Here is a 15,572-nt window from a genome sequence, read left to right on the forward strand (position 1 = left end):
GTTATGCCTCCTATTAAGCAGACAGGCTATTAAGTGCAGCTTCCTGATTGGCCAGGGGCCTTGACCCCCTCCACTGCGCTACAGCAACAACGAGTTACAGCTCGCTGGGCTCTGTTCTGTATTCAAGGGACACCGCAGGCTAACAGCCAACAATCAGAAGCCATTATTTCTCATTTAACAATGACCTAACAATTTCTTGTAGATCACGGTCATTTATTAGAAAAGCCTGTTTATGTTCGAGCCATTTATTGTAGCGTCCGCTGATTTTAGACATTGTGGGAATTGTTTTGTTTCTTAAGGCCCTACACAGTGGTGTGACCGTTGATCAGATCCATGACCTGACTGCCATAGACAAGTGGTTCCTGCACAAACTCAAGCACATTACTGAGATGGAGCAGCGTCTGGGTCAGTATAAAAGGTGAGAGAGTGTAATGGTCACATTCCGACACGTTTAGAGTATTAAAGGGATAGGTCACCCTAAACCGAAAGTTCAGACTTCGTTCACTCAAATTTTACTTGTTCTAAACCTGTTTGACCTGTGTTGAACACAAAAGAAGATGTTTTGAAGAAATATGGAAACCTGTAACCTATGTACTATGATCAGTGGATGCAGGTCAGGCTTTCAGCTTTTTCAAAATATATATATATTTTTATTGTCGAACAAAAGAAACAAATGTATGACGGTTTGGAACTTCTTGAGGGTGGTCAATTGTGACTCCATTTTAATTTTAGGGTGAACTCTTCTTTTAAGGGGACCTGTTACATTGCATTCACTTTTGCATGGGCTTTGAACACAGATGTGTGTTAACAATGTGTGTAAACCAGTGTTTCCGAACCCTGTTCCTGAAGGCACACCAGCAGTACATATTTCTCCCTTATCTGACCCTTTAACTTCAGGTTTTGGAGCCTCTTTTAATGTTCTGGTTACTTAATTTAGATGTGTTTGATCAGGGAGAGGTTAAAAATGTGTACCATTAATGTGCCTTTAGTAACAGGGTTGGGAAACACTGGTGTAAACAACCAGCTTATGATGGTAAAAAAATCAACCCATGGTAAATAATTGCTATTACAGATGCCAGTAATTAATCAAAGATGTATTGCTGATAATCCATTTAATCTGCCTAGCTTGAATAAACTTGTATATCATGAATATGCATTGTTTTGTGGTGCATGTGATTGATCATGGGAAATTTATAGAAATTTACATCCCAAGCCTGCTCTTTTAACATAGATTAGAAAAATCACTGCATTTAAGAAATGTACACGTATTGTGATACTAATGTTATTTTGTCAATAGCAGTAAGATTTCTTTTTAATGATTAAGGCTGACAAAAATAGTCAATGCCTCATTAAATTACTGAAATTATATATGCTGTACAATATGTAATATTATTTATTGTGTTTATTATTTTAAAATGGGCATTTATTGCTTTATGATAGTAATGTTTGAAAGCTTATAATTATCTTAAGTTTTTAAATAACAATTGTTACTTTTTTCTCTGAATTGTAAGGAATACTGTCAGAATGGGTAGCTTGTAACTTGAAATTGCTTGATACAAACTCACAGTTTTCAGGAGAGTCTGATTTGTGACATAAGTAAAAATACATTTTGGAATTTTTATTACCCATGACAGAAAACAAAATAGTAATGAGAATTTGATTTGTTTTTATATGCAAAATTTTGGTGTAAATGAGTAATTATTTCTTATTTAGCAGGGTCTTAATTCTGAGTGGTCACTTCTGATGAAGTGAAATATGTATATTGCAGTGAAATATGTGTGTCTAATGACTATGCAATTGTATAATTGGCTGGTTTTGAAATAAGCAATATCACACTCGTGGCAGTGCGATATGGCTCTATATCTGCACTGATGGGAGGTGTGTGTTGGCTTAAGGTCGCACTCCGAGTGCTTTAGGCATATTCGCACTATGTACAGTTGGCTTGAACTGGGTCGAATCACGCTTGTCCCCCCTGCTTCTCCCCCAATGGGCTGCACTCACATCGCATTTGGGCCGGAGCACGCTTACGTCATCGATGATGCGCTGTTCAGTAAGAAGCACTCTCGCTCAGCACAGTGGAGATTTCATTAGTTATATTGTTTTAGTCGTTATTACGCCGAAAATATTTCGCCGAACAGATCAGCCACTTTTGACGCTCATAAACAATCATAACGTTCTCGTGCTGCAGGAACTAGGAGGTTTGCTAAAGGTGCAGTTGTCGTGCAGTGAGAAGTTTGCATCTTTAATAATATACGACAGTTTGCGTTCATTGAACAGTAATTCATAAATCCATATGAAACAGTCCTTTAAAAGTCATATCTCGTCTTCAGTTTCAGCTCAGGCGTGCTTTACAATCACACTACAAACCAAAGTGCCCAAGGTGACTGCACTCTGGCACACATCTTCCAACCGGGCCAGGGCCGGCCAATTAAACCGTGGCTGAGCCTGATTTAGAGCACTCACACTTCTCAAACGATCTGGGTATGGGCACGGTTCGGATAGCATAGTGTGAGTGCTCCCTTTGTATCTCACCAGTGACAAACAGCCATATAAACAGCCATAGCGTACTGCTTTGAGTGTAATATTGGATTTATATAGCAGTTTGATGGCATAATCATATATATAAAAAGAAAATCAAACATTGAGAGTCTCAAAGCACCTCCTAGACCGTGTTTGGACACCCCTGGTCTGAATTGATGACAAAACAGCTGATTTTGCTCACAATTTAAGATTATAAGGCTGAACGACATGAATTGCCATCAGTCTACAGAGATTTCCCAGTATTTTTTTGTTGCAATTGGGAGATCAAAATAATTAACCCTTAAAAAGCCAAAGCAAAGCAAACACTTCCAGATTACAATAGTATAAATACACCACTACAACAAACAAGAGAGAGAGATCGACTTACCTGTTTTATAATGATCTGATCAGTTTTTCTCCCCTAAGGACTTATTATGCTTTCTCTGTTGCCATGTTGTGGTGGATCATCAACCGTCTTTGCTCTCCTTAGTACAACAGGCTGATGGCTGCCAACACACTGAATCTCCGAAATGATAAATATTTTAAAATAGGCACTATCCTTATAAATAAACTGCATAGTTGCAGTCTAATCAACTACATTTGTGACTAAAAAAGCCTCAAAAGTATATTCTGTTTTCCAACAGCTGCAATATTTGTCAAACTGTATTAAGTTGTTTAGTCCCTCTTTAGTCCTAGTGTGGACGGAGTAATGCACAAGGGTGAAAAGGCTGTTCGAGTGCTGGTGTTGCTTTAATATCTCACAGCTATCAGCCAACCAGATTCGAGAACAGACAGAATTGTTGTATAAAAAGGCATATTTACTTCAGGCATGTTTTAACAATTCAATTTGAAGGTAAATATAGATCTATAATGTAGGCAGTCAAAAACGAACAAAAAAACAAACCTCCTTATAGTACATCAAGGTCTTCGGAAGTAAAATAAATAGTTTGTGCAAGAAACTGAACATTATTTGTAATTCATAATTCACTTTAACTGGTGAACTGTCCCTTTAATTACTTGGCTACTTTCAGTCGAGTACTGACCTTTCTAAGCACAATATGGAGTAAAGTCTCACTTTTGGTGTGTGGGATGGTGTGGAGTGCTTGTCACTGTTTGTCCTTTGCTACTGTCTCACACTCCTGCTGATTTTAATGCTATTTGCCATGTTGATAAATGCACTGAGGGCTTCTTGCATACATTGCTAAAAAAATTAAAGAGTGGTATTTTTTTAAATCAACATAGATCAAAAAGTTAAACCGATGTTTTGATCACCTGAATTGCTTTATGCCCATGCACAGCTAATAAAGCATCAATATCAAGGAAAAAAAATAACAAGTTTTAATTCAGTTTCCCTTTGATCTTAGTTCAAATGTTGTTTATTGATGTGAAAACAAGTATTAAGCATTTTTAGCGAGGGTTTATTTTGGAGATTTTCTTTCCTTCCATGTACACTGAGACTTGAACTCTGTGATGATCAAAGGTCTATGGTTTGCTATTTATCTCAAAAACATTTTCCCTCTGATAATTTCACATGCATTTACAAAAAAAAAATGTTTTAAAAGCAGATCAGAAAGTTGTACATTCTGTAACCGAGCAGTTCAGAGCAACATTACATAGTTAAGATTCTGCTTAGTAATTTTTCAGGTCAGTGCATTGTGTTGAGTTTCTAAATGCTGTTTCCTTCAGTGCCACAGTGCCGAGAGATCTACTACTGAAGGCCAAGATGGATGGTTTCTCAGACCGTCAGGTTGGTCAGGCAATGGACATCTCAGAGGGAGAAGCTCGAGTGCTGAGGCTAAACCAGAACATCCGACCTTGGGTCAAACAGGTTTGTACTTATTGCCAGTAATATCTTTATGACTAAGGCTCCTTTCCACCTGGTATTAGGCTGAATTTTTATGTCAGTCCTATGACAAGTGGACAATGCTAAATCGAGGTAGACTGTTACAGTTACAAAACAGGTGATGTAAGTCATAAAGACTGATTTATACTTCTGCGTCAAGTGCACACATAAGCGCACAGCCTTGGCATGGTCGCAGACCCCTGGTGCTAAAATGTTAGTAAAATCAATACAATAAGAAAAAAATAATAGTTTACAAAATAGTTCTATTACTTTGTATACAAGTTACTTATTGAAAATGTGGGCGAGGCAGTGGCGCAGTAGGTAGTGCTGTCGCCTCACAGCAAGAAGGTCGCTGGGTTGCTGGTTCGAACCTCGGCTCAGTTGGCGTTTCTGTGTGGAGTTTGCATGTTCATTCTGCCTTTGCATGGGTTTCCTCCAGGTGCTCCGGTCACGGTCCAAAGACATGCGGTACAGGTGAATTGGGTTGGCTAAATTGTTCGTAGTGTATGAGTGTGTGTGTGAATGTGTGTCTGGATGTTTCCCAGAGATGGGGTGTGGCTGGAAGGGCATCCGCTGCATAAAAACTTGCTGGATAAGTTGGCGGTTCATTCCGCTGTGGCGACCCCAGATTAATAAAGGGACTAAGCCGTCAAGAAAATGAATGAATGAACTTATTGAAAATGTAGCCTTTGTTCATATAATTAAGCACATTTTTTATAAATAAGGCACATAATACTGATGATGTAAGTTCTAAAAACTGATTTATACTTGTGCGTCAAGCCACGCATGTGGTCCAGCTCAGCCTTCGAGCAGTCGCCAACCCCTCGCGCTGGCTGACGATTTTAATTTTAGAATTAAGCTTTCTGTAATCTTATTTTAAGTTCTTACCCTAAAAATATTATGTTTTTTTGGTAATATAACATACATTTGTGTACGAGATATAGAACACACAAAGATGCGTACCTTAGCTTGTTTGTTAAGGGATAGAACAAGTTTCTTTTAACACTGTGAAAATGTTGTTTTGAAAGACATGTCCAAGGTAAAGTTTTTTTTTTACTATCAGAAAGGTATGTTTTTAATAGGAGTTGTGGACGTTAAAATACTGTACATGTGGTCATTACTCTGAACTCTAATAGTTACTCTGAACTCTAATAGAATTAAATGAATGAAAGATACAAAGTTATTACTTATGAGAGACTAGTTTCAACATTTGTAAAAACAAAGTGGAAATGGTAGTGCGTCTTGGCCGAAAACATGTGATTGGACTACTGGAAATGCATGGTAATATCAGGTGGAAGCAGGACCTGAGATACAGCAGTCATAGTGACCTTTGCTACATGATAAATGGATCTTGTGCTCTTTTTCAGATCGATACACTTGCTGCTGAATACCCTGCAGCCACCAACTATTTATATTGCACTTACCATGGTCAGGTAAACCACTCTACTCAGACCATATGTTAGGTCTTTCATGTGTCAGGGAGTTTTTATTCTTGTCAGGCCATTTTTATTCTTTTCCAGCCTATCGTCCAGCTTTTTTGTCAGTGTAAAAGGAAAACTTTTTTTAGCCTGACTATTCATATCTACTGCCAATTTGCATGTATTACTTACAGTAAATGTACAATATTCAGTATTTAGCAAGCAAAAAAGTTGTAGTAGGAGTAATGTTTTGAAGACGAAATGATTGTTTTAAGTGCATTATAAGCTATTATAAAGTTTTAAAACATATATTTTTAAAATTATTTATCATCGTTTCAGTGCTTCCCACAGGTTTGAAATATCAAGCGGTGGTAGCCGGATTGAAACACACCTTTTACCCACAGCACATAAATAGTTAACTAAATGTGACAAATGGGTTGTTTCGGGTGGTTCAGAAGACCAAGCCCCCTACTGACGAAGGTCCAGTATTTGTCTCATACATTAGCTCATTTGTCCTATTTTGACTGTTTTGTCATCCCAAATTATCAAAATAACACATCAAAACGGCTTTAAAACCTAAAGTAAGAAGTGGAAGTAAAGTCAACTTTCACTGTAATGTTGTTCAAAAGAGAAAACATTTTACAGGTAACTTTTATTCTAAATCTTGGACCTTACTTGAAAGAAAAAAAAGACTAATAAAATGGCCACCAAAAATGGCCTATATTAAAGTTACTTATAATACTGATTAGGCTAATGATGTTATCTATGAACTTTTCAAATGTACTTTTTACAACAGAGACTAGAAAAATAGAAAAATTATGAAGCTCTACGTTATTATCATTGTTATACATTTTTTTTTTTATTCAAATGCACAAATTCCGACTGGGGAAAGTTGAACGTGCTGGTCAGTTTGTTATATGACTAATAACCGACAATAGGCCACAGTTTTTAATTAAAAAATTTAACAGATTTTGATATGTGATGTTATGAATTTGTAAAAATATTTAGCCTATTTATCATATTTTGTTATTCTAAGTCTTTAGAAAATGTTTTTGGTACATCAAAAAGTTTCACTGTCTAACAAACTAATCCAGCAAAAAACATATATTTTTAAATGTCACAGTATTTAAACCTCATAATAAAATGAGGTCGAATAACTGCAAAAAGTCCACTTTTTGAGAAAAAAAGAACCACCTCTTTCACCAGTCTGGCTATGGGCCCAGTGTAGAAATATTTTGCAGCCAGTTTAGATGTAATTTCTTTTTTCTTTTTTTCTTAGTTGTTCAAATTAAAGAATGAATTATTTAATGTCTCTCCCACTCTCGTGGCTGTGCGTTTAAAATTAACGACAGCATAGAAAACGAAAGCAAAACCAAATCCCAGACATTTTAGTAGATTTAGAAACTCCAGTCGGACGCAAAAAGTTGCAGGTCTCTGTGGCTCTGCAGAGCACATGAGACTGTCTGTGGGAGTGTTGACAGTTCTCGCGCTCACAGAACGAGCAGTATAGACCATTTTGAGGGATTTAAACAAAAACAATGGTCCCAACGCATTTCCTGTTTCACATTTGTATTTTCTAAAGCTTCCGAGAATCCAAAAAGGGCCACATATTGATAACTAATGCCATGGTTGCTGTTTCAACATTAAGCTATGATTAAATTGCCTCTTGTTACAGTTATGCAATAGTTTGATAACAAGCACGAAATGTTCATGGCCCAACGACATCACTATTTTGAAATGGTCTATAAAACAGGTAAAGGAGAGAAGATTTTCCACTACAAACATCGCTCGCGGATGTTTGTTTATATTGGGCAGATACGAAAAAAGTGTAAAAGGTTGATAATAATAGTTTAAAAAGGTGTCACTAAATATACTGGGGTGACCGTTAATATACCTGGGCGGCCCGCCCAAGTGAAGTCTACAGTTGAAGTCAGAATTATTAGCCCCCCTGTTTATTTTTCCCTAATTTCTCTTTAATGGAGAGAAGATTTTTTTCAACACATTTATAAACATAATAGTTTTAATAACTCATCTCTAATAACTGATTTATTTTATCCTTGCCATGATGACAATAAATAATATTTCACTAAATATTTTTTAAGACACCTCTATACAGCTTAAAGTGATATTTAAAGGCTTAACTAGGATAATTAGGTTAACTAGGCAGGTTAGGGTAATTAGGCAATTTATTGTATAACAATGGTTTGTTCTGCAGACTATTGAAAAAAAATATAGCTTAAAAAGGGATAATAATTTTGACCTTAAAATGGATTAAAAAAATACTGCTTTTATTCTAGCTAAAATAAATCAAATAAGACTTTCTCCAGAAAAAAAAAATATATATTATCAGACTTACCGGAAAATTTCCTTGCTCTGTTAAACATCATTTAGGAATTATAAAAAAAATTAAAAATAATAAATAAATAAATAAATAAATAAATAAATAAAATCAAAGGGGGGGGGGGGGGGGTTGTTAATTTTGACTTCAACTGTATGTGTGGGAAGCACTGAGTTTTATAATTCTATTTTAAAAAAAATTATTGGATAATAAAGTAGAAAAAAATAGTAATTGTGAGCTAATAAAAAATCTAAATAAAAAATACAAGTCAAAAATAAAATAAAAGATAAGCATAAGAATAAACCCAGTAATTATCCAATTTTTCTTTTTGTCCTTGTCGACAGGAGCATGATTTGGATTTTAAGGACCATGGCACCATGGTTGTTGGTTGCGGTCCATATCACATCGGTGAGCTGAAATCTATTTTTTTTAACCCTAATAATCCTGTGATTTTTCAATTCACACCAACCCGTTAATGTACTGTCTTCATTAGTTTTAATGAGCAATTAGTGCAGGAGTGTGTCAGGCTAGCGTTTGGCTTCTCTCCCCCACAGGCAGCAGTGTGGAGTTTGACTGGTGTGCCGTGTCAAGCATTCGTGCCCTCAGACAGATGGGCAAGCGTACAGTGGTGGTGAACCATAACCCGGAGACGGTCAGTACGGACTTTGATGAGTGTGACCGTCTGTACTTTGAGGAATTAACCCTGGAGCGCATCCTGGACATCACACAGCAGGAGGTGAGAGGTCAAAGCTCAGTCTGGGCATCTGGTGCGTTTACTTTAACTGAAAGGTGTTATTGACTTTCATGTTTGACAAGGGCATTGTTACCATGCGGTCAGATTTCTGAAAATTACATGTAAAATCTGTATTACAAGAATAAGGCTACATTTGATTTTATGATGTCTGTGTTAAAGTGTAATTGTCAGTAAAAATTATTATTAAGTATTCATAATCTTCAATGATCATAGTAGTTTTTTGAACGATGTGTGGAGCATGCCACTCATTTTGCAAAAAGAATTAGAATGACCTTGTGATTCAAGTTACGAAAGTAAAAAATATCCCTTTTTATTACAGATGCACCGATACCATTTTTTTAGAACTGATCCAATCATGATGCCAAAATTCTGAGTATCGATCGATACAGATCCGATCCCGATACTTTGCCGTTATTTTAAATGTTTTTTTTTTTTTTTTTTGACATAATACAGTTTCCATTGTTCTAGTGCTAAACTCAAATAATATATCTTCTTTAGTAAAAATAACAGACCTACCGGCCTATACATGACAGACGGCACAATCTAACTAAAAACATGATGCTTGTTGTAAACTAGGCTACATTACTTGAGCATTCGTTATGGCTAGTGCTGTCAATCGATTAAAAAAATACTAATTAATCACACCTTTTTTTGCAATTTATCACAATTAATTGCGATTAATCACATTTAAAAGACTGAAACTTGTAATTTTGGCTATTCAAATTTAAAACTGAGACAAAAAAACTTATTAGATTTAAAATATAATTGTTTATTAGAATTTTTGTTTAACTTGTAACACAGTTTTCTTCATGTAAACAACATATCCACAATAAACCTTCAAGATCCTGGCTTGACAGCCACATTTATTACCGAAATAGAAACACAAGCATGTTAGTGCCATTTGAATTTCAAATCAATCAATGCCAATAAACAAAAAAAAAATATTTCCATGTTGGATTCTAAGTGGACTGAAAAAAAGCCAAAATACAGGCACTGCAAATATAGAAATTGGAAAATTATAATAATATTAATAAAGTATTCAATACAAACAATTGTATTCATTAAAAAAGTTGTATTGCTGATAGTTGAGAACATTATTTATAAAGTAGAGACAATGTAGCTTAGTCCTCCTTTACATTGAGCCAGTTGCTAAGACAGTCCAGTCAATGTGGGGGGACAATGTGGCCCTTTTCTTTTAAATGATGTGAGCTGAGAGAGAGAACAGTCTCTCACAAGCAGGATTACTGGATCAGCATACGCATTTCGTTGCCTATTTTTGTTGCCACTGGTGCTGCGACAAGGACGTAAGAAGCATCAAGCGGTAAATTAAAGGCATCCACAGGTACGCATTGTCTGGACTTTGGTCACACCATCTCTAAACATTTAAACAACTTTGAAAGAAATGGACACACAAACAACGCGCGCAGCACAGCACAGCCTGAATGACTCACTTCAGATTCAACACGCATGATCCCGCTCATTAAATTTGATTAAAATAAGCTCTTTAACAGCCCGCGACATTATCTGGCATTTTCGCTAAGTACATTTACATGGACACCAAAACTCCGCTTTTAATATGATTAAGGTTTGAGGTTTTTCTTTCCTTTTGCCATGCGGTATCAAATTCCATTAAAACAAATGTCGGAGGATTAAAACTTAAACATACAAAATTAGATGAAACTCTGGAGGAAAAGCTGTATAGCCTGGCAATGCAACATTAGTTGTTTTATACTGAAACTTTCCTTCTAAAAGTGCTTCCTTCGTCATATCCATATTTCTTTGCATGTTAAACACACGTAGACCACAACAGACAAAAAAAAAAAAACTGCAAATATTTAACTTTAATATTATATATAATAATATTTCTAATTAATTGCATGCGTTAATGCACTAATTTTGACAGCACTAGGTATGACATTCATTTGTTGTGGCCCAGCTTATGTTTCCTTTTTAAATATTAAGATTTTTCTTTGTCGTTGGTAGGCTACGACTACTGACCCTAATCAAAACACAAATTAGTCTTTAAAAAAAAAGATTGATATAAATAAAATTACAGTGAAATATTCACAGTTTCATAGTAGCCTATATTAGGCTAAATAATTTTTGTTAATGACAATCCATATTGCGCCTGTCAGTTTCATTTTTATTAATTTAATCTACCACCTAGACCACAATGATCCAGGCTTTACAAACTTTTGATAGTACTGAATGTATTCCCCTCAGAAGAATCAAATCAGTTGGAAAATTGAGATAACAGAAACTTTTAATATTACAGAATAATTTTACAGAGAGGAGCACGTTGCGTCTGCGCAGCCGGTTCGTGAATGAAGCATTTGATGCTTCACTAAGACACAGCACGTAGCCCTCCGGTATCTGCTGACACTTTCAAAACAAAAATATGCAGTACCGAACCAATATCCGATCGGGATCAGTGTATCCGTACTTTTTATGTTTATTACATAAATATGACATAATTAGTGCCACACAAGCAGAAATGCTGTTTTCTTGAATATTAGCATGTGCATGTGATTACAAATGTTTTCTTAACAAAAATACTTTAAAACAAAGCTGGAGAAGACCAAATGATTGGCACCTCAATTAAAGTCTGCTGTGTTTCATTTCTGAATGAATCTGTTTTGATGAATCAAGTAAGCCAATGATTCAATGATCCATTCATAAAGATTGAATGAATCAGCCTTTTTAAATGATCTAAATTATCCCTTCCTGATAACTTTAAAATATTTTTCTTTTATTTATAGAAGGATGAGAGAGCTGGCTTTGATTATATGCGTCAGAGTTCAATACATATTGAGTCATTCCGCTTGTGCAGGGATTTTATAGGATATATTCATGTTTTTTTTAGCATTTTTTATATTTTTATTTAATATTATTTTTCAGACGTTATTGTCCAAACACATCTTTATATAAGTTCAGTATTGTTGCAGATGAAATATAACAGAGAAAACATAACTTATTAATTAACACCCATACAAACATCTTTACCAAAGCCTCTCTACTTAATGTTTGGTCTTGCGTGTCAATCTTATTTGTAGTTTATTTAGATTGTTTACCCGCATTTGTAGTTCTAATCAAATTCACGTCCAACGCGAAATGTATCAGTGGTTACAGTATGGATGCTTCTAGACTTAAACCATCCAGGAACCTTTGACATATTCTTTTTAACACACTATAATTTGGGACATACTAATTCTATTTTCAAATACTATTTCGAATGGATAGTATGCCAATTGGGACACAGCTAATGTTTCAGATTTTCATATTAGAAACATATTACATGTAATCTTTTAAATTTAAAAGTAAAAGTCAAAAATTGTAAATAATTTCAGTTAGCAAAAACAATAATGGTTTTGGTTTGGTGGACGGGAGCTATGGAGATTTTAACATTTCTGTAGGGTATAGTACATTTATGTAGTATGTGAAATGTTATGCCTAATTTGAAACAAATACAATCCCATCAATTTGGACCTGTTTCTGTTCACCCCTCTTCAATCCCACATAAGAATCCTGATCTTTTATCATGCTGCATGCTACATCTCCAAACTGTGAAAAAAAAGATTTTCTCCAATTTTGCTGGCTGCCTCATGAAAATAACCTGTTTAATACAATGTTCTAAACTCCTCATCTTGTGTCTGAAAGTATATAAGTCAATGTATTATACTATTTTATGCTTGCTGTGGAAAGAAATAGCAGCATCTGCTATAAAAACAGGCCATAATCTGTAGAGGGCGAACAATTCCTCATTTTCTTTTTTTGCTGCTCAATGCGTGACTGTAGACAAGAGACAACCGGTCCACTGGTCTTATGAATATCACAGCAGGACTAACTCCACAGCTGTTGCCATCAGCGTTAGACGGTTTATGCAACAGAGTTCTGTACAAACAAGATCATGTGTTTCCACTGCATACGGAGCCTTTAATGCTTGGGCTGGTATTTTAAAATCTCATCATATTTCTAGCACAACGGTGATGGCCCACATTTTTAACTGCACTGGTTCTTGAAATTGTTTTTCATTCATTTTCTCCATAGGCATTTCAAAATGAATCACAGCATTTGATTCTAAACATTTTTTTTGTTTTTGGAAAGTCTGAAAATAGACATTTTTTATATGTATTAGATCACTATTCGTGCATTAGATACTAGTATGTTTGCTAACAGAGCACCATAGTTTAAAATGTGTAACCATCAGTTTAACCAGGGGTGTCAAACTCATTTCAGCTCAGGAGCCACATGGAGGAAAATCTATTCCTTATTGGGCTGGACCAGTAAAATCATGGTATATATAACTTGAAACAACAACTTCGGATTGTTTTCTTTGATTTAATATGATCAACATAAAACATAAAGCTGGAGTGTGAGGACAACACGTTCTCACAGAAATTTGTACCTTTTTGATTTAGTTTTGCAATTAATAGAAGAAAACAATATAGATGTAAATTCTAATGGTGTTTCTAGTGCATCACAATGCTAATGTGAATAATTCTGCATTGATACATGCAAACAATATTTCAATATTTAAAATATTTAAAATATTTATATTTCAATATTTAAAATAATAGAAATAATAATTCATTTATTAATTTTCTTTTCGGCTTAGTCCCTTTATTTATCAGGGGTCGCCACAGCAGAATGAACCACCAACTTATCCAGCATATGTATTACGCAGCAGATGTCCTTCCAGCTGTAACCCAACACCGGGAAACACCCATACACTCTTACATTCACAAACACACCATGAACAATTTATCTTATTGAAATCACCTGTACCGCATGTCTTTGGACTGTGGGGGAAACCAGAGCAACTAGAGGAAACCCAAGCCAACACAGGGAGAACATGCAAACTCCACACAGATATGCCAACTGGCCCAGCTGAGGCGCGAACCAGCGACCTTCTTGCAGTGAGGTGATCATGCTCCCCACTGTGCCACCGTGCTGCCCAATTATAATTATAATTAAATAGCATACAGATTTGATTACATTCATACATTAGGTGTCAATATAATAAACCAGCAGCTGTATTCTGTTTCGTTCTTTATAATGTTTGTTATTTGCGTATGTGTTATTTTAATAGCAAAGATAAAAATAAATAATTACTGTGTTGTGGTTGTTATGATAGAAATAATTATTAATAATTGGAGGGAGACAGAGTTGCCAAAACAGCTTTTGCAGGAAGAATTAAGGAGTGCCAAATCACACCTTGAAACACAGACTTAAAACCACCTATTTAAAGCTACAATCAACATAAATGGCTCATAGAATGAGATCAAATAATGTGTTTTTTTGAAATCCAGCCCTTAGAAAATGTCCTTATTCAATATTCAAGACATGATGAGGTTATTTATACAAGATGTTGTTTTGGACTCCTGGTCAATTACTTAAAGAAAAAGTTGCTCCATAATGGTAGAATTGCAATTACATCCCAATGTATAACTTTTGCTTTTGCAATGAGCTATTTTTAAAGCTACAAGACAATGGTTTTTATCTAGAAAGACTTCTTTGAATGAGTTAATTGCACGTTCTCCTCTCCTCACGTTCACGTGGGTTTCCTCCGGGTGCTCCGCTTTCCCCCAACTCCAAAGACGTGCTATGGGTGAATTGGATAAGCTAAATTGTCTGTAGTGTATGTGTGCAAATGAGAGTGTACGGGTGTTTCCCGGGTTTGACATTAACTTTTTTGATCACCAGCTATGGTGGCTAGTAGTTTTTCAACATTACTAGCCACTCGGCATTTTCACTAGCCACAATTTTGTTGTTAGAAAAATATATATTTATATGCATAAATTTGACTTTGGCATGCCAAAATTGCATTGCAATTAGTTCTAGTTTCACAAGACTTAATTTCCGTCTCAACTCTAAGGATTTACTTATTTTTTTCCCTGGCCACACCAAAAATAACAAATAAATAATTTCTTAGCCACACATTTAAAATAATTAGAAAATTTTCAAAACAATCAAAATATTGCTGTATATGTACACCCTTTATTCAACAACAATTTTCTTTAAAAACAAACAAACAAACAATTGACACAAATAATTATTGTCATGTATCTAGTGTATGCACAGTAGTTTTCTGGCTAAAGGTCTCAGATCACCAGTTCACAAATGGCAAGTTAATCTCCTATTAAAGCAATGAAATTGTAAAGGGTGAAAATTAAACCATAAAAAATAAATAAATAAATAAATAAAAAAAAAAACTGTAAAAGAAAGCAGGTGAAAAACCTACTGTGTGCGGTAATGAAAGGATAATTACCCGCACACAGTTAATTATAGGCCCATTAATAATCTGTTCAAAGAATGGTTAAAGTGAAAGTGGCAACCTCTGCTGCTTACTCTTGAAAGCAGGCAACGCGAGTAGTGCTTTTCTGTCCAGGAAATGAAAGCTTTAGCGAAGGTTCTACCAGGAAGACTGAGATGTCATGTCATTCATAATAATTATCTCGTCAGCCTATAACAAGCAAGCAAGCCATGTATAAAAGCTCATCTAAACAATCTGTTTCGCTGTATTCAGGTGACGTTGCGGAAGTTTCGGTCACGGTGCGGAAGTTTGAACTGCCAACGTTGTTTACGTCTCACAAGTTTGTTCATTTCTCTGTTCGTGTTCACGTAACAGCTCAAAGTTGAAGGTTAACAGCTTCGTCAATCACTTCATTTTCGCTATTGATTGATTTCACCATTTCGCTT

At 35.4% G+C, this 15,572-nt stretch overlaps 1 protein-coding gene across 3 annotated transcripts in view; it reads left to right on the forward strand.

Moving 5' to 3' along the window:
• cps1 (carbamoyl-phosphate synthase 1, mitochondrial) overlaps window positions 1-15,572 on the forward strand; it is a 111,007-nt gene that overhangs the window by 28,446 nt on the left and 66,989 nt on the right. For all 3 annotated transcript variants that reach the window (XM_073912971.1, XM_073912972.1, XM_073912973.1), the window contains 5 exons: window positions 300-418; window positions 4,207-4,348; window positions 5,731-5,796; window positions 8,464-8,527; window positions 8,674-8,855. In XM_073912971.1, the coding sequence (XP_073769072.1) occupies window positions 300-418; window positions 4,207-4,348; window positions 5,731-5,796; window positions 8,464-8,527; window positions 8,674-8,855 (573 nt within the window). The remainder of the gene's footprint in view (window positions 1-299; window positions 419-4,206; window positions 4,349-5,730; window positions 5,797-8,463; window positions 8,528-8,673; window positions 8,856-15,572) is intronic.

Source organism: Danio rerio, chromosome 9, assembly GCF_049306965.1.
Source record: "Danio rerio strain Tuebingen ecotype United States chromosome 9, GRCz12tu, whole genome shotgun sequence".
Taxonomy (NCBI): Eukaryota; Metazoa; Chordata; class Actinopteri; order Cypriniformes; family Danionidae; genus Danio; species Danio rerio.